General features: G+C 38.9%; 1 protein-coding gene across 2 annotated transcripts; it reads right to left on the reverse strand.

Annotated features, from left to right (window-relative positions):
- Positions 1-520: 520 nt before the first annotated feature.
- On the reverse strand, positions 521-4,888 carry LOC133723616 (carotene epsilon-monooxygenase, chloroplastic). 2 transcript variants are annotated; one of them, XM_062150506.1, is made up of 9 exons: positions 4,184-4,888; positions 3,223-3,508; positions 2,928-3,125; positions 2,127-2,228; positions 1,890-2,030; positions 1,658-1,765; positions 1,414-1,496; positions 1,175-1,337; positions 521-787 (listed from the first exon to the last, which is right to left on the reverse strand). In XM_062150506.1, the coding sequence occupies exons 1-9, from the start codon at positions 4,675-4,677 to the stop codon at positions 725-727; spliced, it is 1,638 nt and encodes a 545-aa protein (XP_062006490.1). In that variant the 5' UTR covers positions 4,678-4,888; the 3' UTR covers positions 521-724. The 2 variants fall into 2 exon arrangements, with proteins under 2 accessions (XP_062006490.1, XP_062006489.1); XM_062150505.1 differs by having other exon boundaries at positions 3,223-3,519; positions 4,189-4,884.

Consider the following 4,888-nt stretch of genomic DNA (forward strand, 5'->3'; position numbering starts at 1 on the left):
GCCTTTTTTAGTAGCAAAGCATAGGAGAGCGGTCTCCTACCTGGTCTTCCAGAGGTGAAATGTTACTCCTTTGAAAGCCAGTCCAAGTATTCAGTGTTCAGGTTAGATGCAAGTAGTTCTGAACCTAAATGTGTACAAATGAATAGTCTTGGGGGCAGATGTTCTTTAAAGGCTGCAAGCCTGCAACAAGATGATCTCGATTTCAATGCAGAAGCTGAGCAACTCAATGACAACAACAATGACAGACGAGGCTCAAGGACTTGATTCTGGAAAAAACTACATCTGCCATTGTCCACACACACTTGAACCTACCCAAGTAAAATTTTTTGGTATTAGTGAGTTGGCTGATGGGACTTCGTTGGCCACATCAGGCATCTGGGATTTGGTTTACCCCAAACTGTCATGAAAACGTAGACCAAACAAGACAAGATTAGTATTACATTGGTTACTGACATACATCTTTCTTTTTCTTCATATTTTCTGGCTCATTGTAAGTGGAGGTCTGTAGCTCAGTCATGACTAAAGTTCAAATCTCTTTAACCTCTGTAACAATAAGAAAAAGTGGCAGTTTAAATCATACATCAAAACCTTGCCAAAAAAAAAAAAATCATACATTAAAGTGATTATTATGAATAAGCTGGTTCCGTTGGAATTTAGTTCATTTTGGTAAAACACTTCACAAACTTCTGACATTTCAAAAGGAGGTAAACGCTAAGAGAAACAGTTAGATGGACGAAGCAGCAAACGCAGATTTTGCTTGCCGTTGACTCAATTTCATGTACAAACCCTGCAACAAACAGCAACCCTGTTAGATCTTCTGTGCTTTCATAAGAGGTGAACCCAAAATAAATATCGGTTTTACAAAAGATATCATTCCTCTTTCTTGTTTCACTTCTTCAAAACCATAGTGAAAGTTATATAGATTGAAACAGGCCAAAAGAAAACAATGAATATGACTGTAAAATATTTACCAATCACATTACTTGCCACATCTATCACAAAGGTGAAAACTATGTACAGAAGTGTTGTGATCAGCAAATATGCTACCAAGTACCAAGGCAAATATAAAGCTAACCCAACACAATTCATCTGATACGATTCTATATTTCTAATCCACATTGAATTTGGGGAGAAATGAGTAAAATATTCTTGCATGTGAGGTGAAAGGCATTACATTTGTAGTGTGAATTGTTGCTCCTGTTGTCATGCTAATGTTCTGATCAGGAACAAGCTCAAAGTTCAGGTGCTGAATAAAGATTGCCAGAGCAACAATAGCTTCCAGCAAAGCAAACTGATCACCAACACACTTTCGTGGCCCTCCACTGAATGGAATGAACCTACAAGCAATAGATAAGTTAGTTTAACCATAATTTGCTGCTACGTGTGTGAGGGATCTATAACTACAAAACGTACCTGAAATCTGTATTTGTTTCATTGGGTATAGGACCTTCCATATCAAATCTCTCTGGTGAAAATTCTTCTGCTCTCTCCCACACCTTGTAAAATCATCAGGAAAAAGCAACCGAAACAAAAGTACACATCCAAAGAACGAGAACAAGTCATATTTCAATTGTTTTAACATGTAAACTCGCACTAGGGAGGAAAGCACTGAATTTGTCTGGAACACAGAGAACTTTCTAGACATATAATTTCATACCTCTGAAGAGCGATGGATATTATATACCGATATCATAATATCCTGACCAGGGTTGACTTTGTAATTTCCAGGGAGCACGTCAGCAACTTGAGCCCTTCTTATCAAAACCTATATAAACCAGTAGAATGCAGCCATCACCAAAAAGCACGATTCTCTATGCAGTTATATCATACACTGTCGTCAAATTTCCCTAATTGTGTTACAGTTCAAATAACAGAGAGAGAAAACATACAGGAGGATGTGGAAAGAGACGCAAAGATTCCATTATGCAGCGAGTTAAGAACTTCAGATCCTTTATGTCATCATAGGAAGGACGTCGTCCCTGTAAAACTGTGTCAACTTCTTCCTGTGCTTTCACTAATGAACGGGAATCCTGCAACAAAGAAATTAATCATGAAGAATACAGTACATATTGCCTGGTATTTCAGTAACCTATTTGCACAAGAAAAACACATAAATGGAAGGATACCTTACTTAGAAGATATAGCGTCCAAGTCAATACTGAACCAGTCGTCTCATGTCCAGCAACCAACATAGACAAAAGATCATCTCGTAATTGTACACTTGAAACCTGAAATTATTGAGTCCTCAGTTATCACTTTAGCACAAAAGAATATAGTGTCCTTAGTCTAATCTTTACAGCAAAATCAAAGACAGTTAATTCCAGTTTCAGATTAGTGTTGAACTTATGAATTCAGTTTCAATCATTCTTAGTAACATAAATGAAATAATAAGGAACTTCTTCAGAACCTGTTATATAAACATTTAGATGCCTATATAAAATCCAGTACAAGCCAGCATAGATTCACTTGGACAGAAAAATTAAGATATCAAGCTGAACTAATAAATGCTAACAATACACTTATTGAAAAGGGATAATGATAGTCACAATAAAGAAATGACACTTTCAATTTTTTAGGAGGCGGTGTGGGAGTTCAGAGTGTAATCACAGACTCCTATTTGAAATCAGCGTATTAAAATTTGTCAACTCAAGCATATTGGTCAAACTAGAATGAGATGAACATTTTCAGCATATGCATCAAGAAGAGGAAATGAGTGTTTTCCTGTTCTACATGAACCTTACTTTTGTACAAACAGGCGTATCAACTTTTATTGAAACATGGTACTTGACTTTCCAATCCGAAATGGACCTTTCTTAAGCCTGTAATTGTTTACTGAAACATTCCTGTCCGAAATAAATCTCTCTGACTTACTGCATTCTAAAGATAGAAGAGAACAGTTACGATGATGATTACAAGATTATGCAGACCTCTTCTCTACTTGCAAGCAAAAACCGAAGGATACTTGGATCAGCTTCATTTAAATATTCTTCCTCATCAATTCTGTCACCCTCAGCTTCCACAATTGCTTTGCATTTAGCAATAAGTTCTTCGACAGAACTCCTGATAATTGAAACTGCTTTTTCAGCTTTTATTTGTCTTGGGATTATTTTACGCAGAGCATCAACCTGCAACAACCAAAAATCAAATCACAAAGTACTGTCAGAACCCAAGAAAGGAAAAAAAGTACAGCAGCCCAGGATTAAGCGAGTTGGGAAAACCTGCCTTCCAATATGGTAATATATCAGTAGAACGAAGCTCCGCTTCTTTCAATGCAGTGTAAACAGCATCAATGACGGGGCTATCAGTATTAAGAGAATCAAAATTGTAGTTGAATAAAGACAGCCCTATAACATCAAGAGTTAATTGACAAAACTTTTCCTCCATGTTTACAGCAGTTCCACTAAGTGCATCAGCTTGTAGCTTCTCCACTAATCTATCAGCACATTTGCAAAATACCCGATCAACTATCACGGACAAGTACTTCTTATGAAGAGATGGCACCACAGCCCTGCGCCTAGCCTAGTATATATCAGATATTATGCTCAAATGAGATGGAAAGAACCCTACTGATCCCATACACAGTTTCATCTATTTAATATCACGGGTTGGAAGCATGTAGAATGAAAACTATAATATCATGCAAAAACCCAATTTTAAAATTTCATGTACTCATTGGTAGCACTGATCTCTAAAATCCTTCAAAACGTAACAGGTTCAGCAAAACAATCAACCAATGATGATATTCAGTAGCGCGAAAGATGGAATAAAAATCGTCAATCTTGTTGCTTCTGAAAATTATAAACTGACTATGCATTTCTATTCTTTTCTCAATGTACCCAACCAATTTGCCAAGACTGAAGGGAAAAAAAAGAAAAATCTAAAATCAATTGAACCCAAGTAGCAGACTAGCAAGTAAAGCTAGAACCTTAATTGAATTATGCAATAAAAATGTCATGCTAACTATGAAGTAGAGACAAAATCTAAAAGGTCTCTCTTTGTCTCTCTAAAAGAGAGACCTTGAGGTACCACATTACTAATGAAGCAACAATCCAATACCTAACTATAACAAGTATGAAACCTTAAAAAGCATAACACCAACTCTAAACAGATAACTAAACAAAGCTACATTAGAACAAACTACACCCAACATCTAAAACCAAGCAAAGATCCGATCATGAACAACCTTACCGTCCAAAGTGGGCCTTCAGCAATAGCAAAACCCGACCCGAACAAAAACTCGGAGACCTCGGCAACAAGACCCTTGGCGTACTTGCCATAATTCCTAAGCACATGTTTAGCGATAGCAGGGTCACTGACCACCACGAAGTTTCTGGGCCCAGCCGCCAGCCTGTATATTGGGCCGTACTGGTTCATCCACTTGAACAGAGGCAAGAACAGAGCACCGCCCAGAAGGTCGGACACGTCATCGAGCTTGGCGGAGGCGACGGGAATGCCCGAGTCGTCGTTTTTGGATATGGTGAGGGAGCTGGTCAGGGAAGTGAGCCAATCCGGGCTGACCCACGAGCTTGGCTTGGAGGTTGTGGTGGGCTTGGAGTTTGAACTGGGGTCCTTGTTGGTTGAGGCTCTGATGGAGAAGGAGTGGAATGGAGTGGTGGGTTTTGAAGAAGGAGTGGGGAGGAGAGTGAATGATGAGAAAGAGTGGAGAGAGCTAAGCATGGCTACTGTTTAGTGGGTGATGAGGAACTCTGCAACTATGGACATCTCCAACTCCAACTAACAGCTTAGTGAGAGAGACAGAGAGAGCCAACCGTTATCTATGATCTTGGAGAGATTTAGCGCGGGCGGTTCCGGTTCGGTGCACGTTGCCAATGGGTGGGTGGACCGGTTGGGCCAAATAGATTGGGATTCGTAGATTGGTATTGGTAAC

Source organism: Rosa rugosa, chromosome 7, assembly GCF_958449725.1.
Source record: "Rosa rugosa chromosome 7, drRosRugo1.1, whole genome shotgun sequence".
NCBI classification, from domain to species: Eukaryota; Viridiplantae; Streptophyta; class Magnoliopsida; order Rosales; family Rosaceae; genus Rosa; species Rosa rugosa.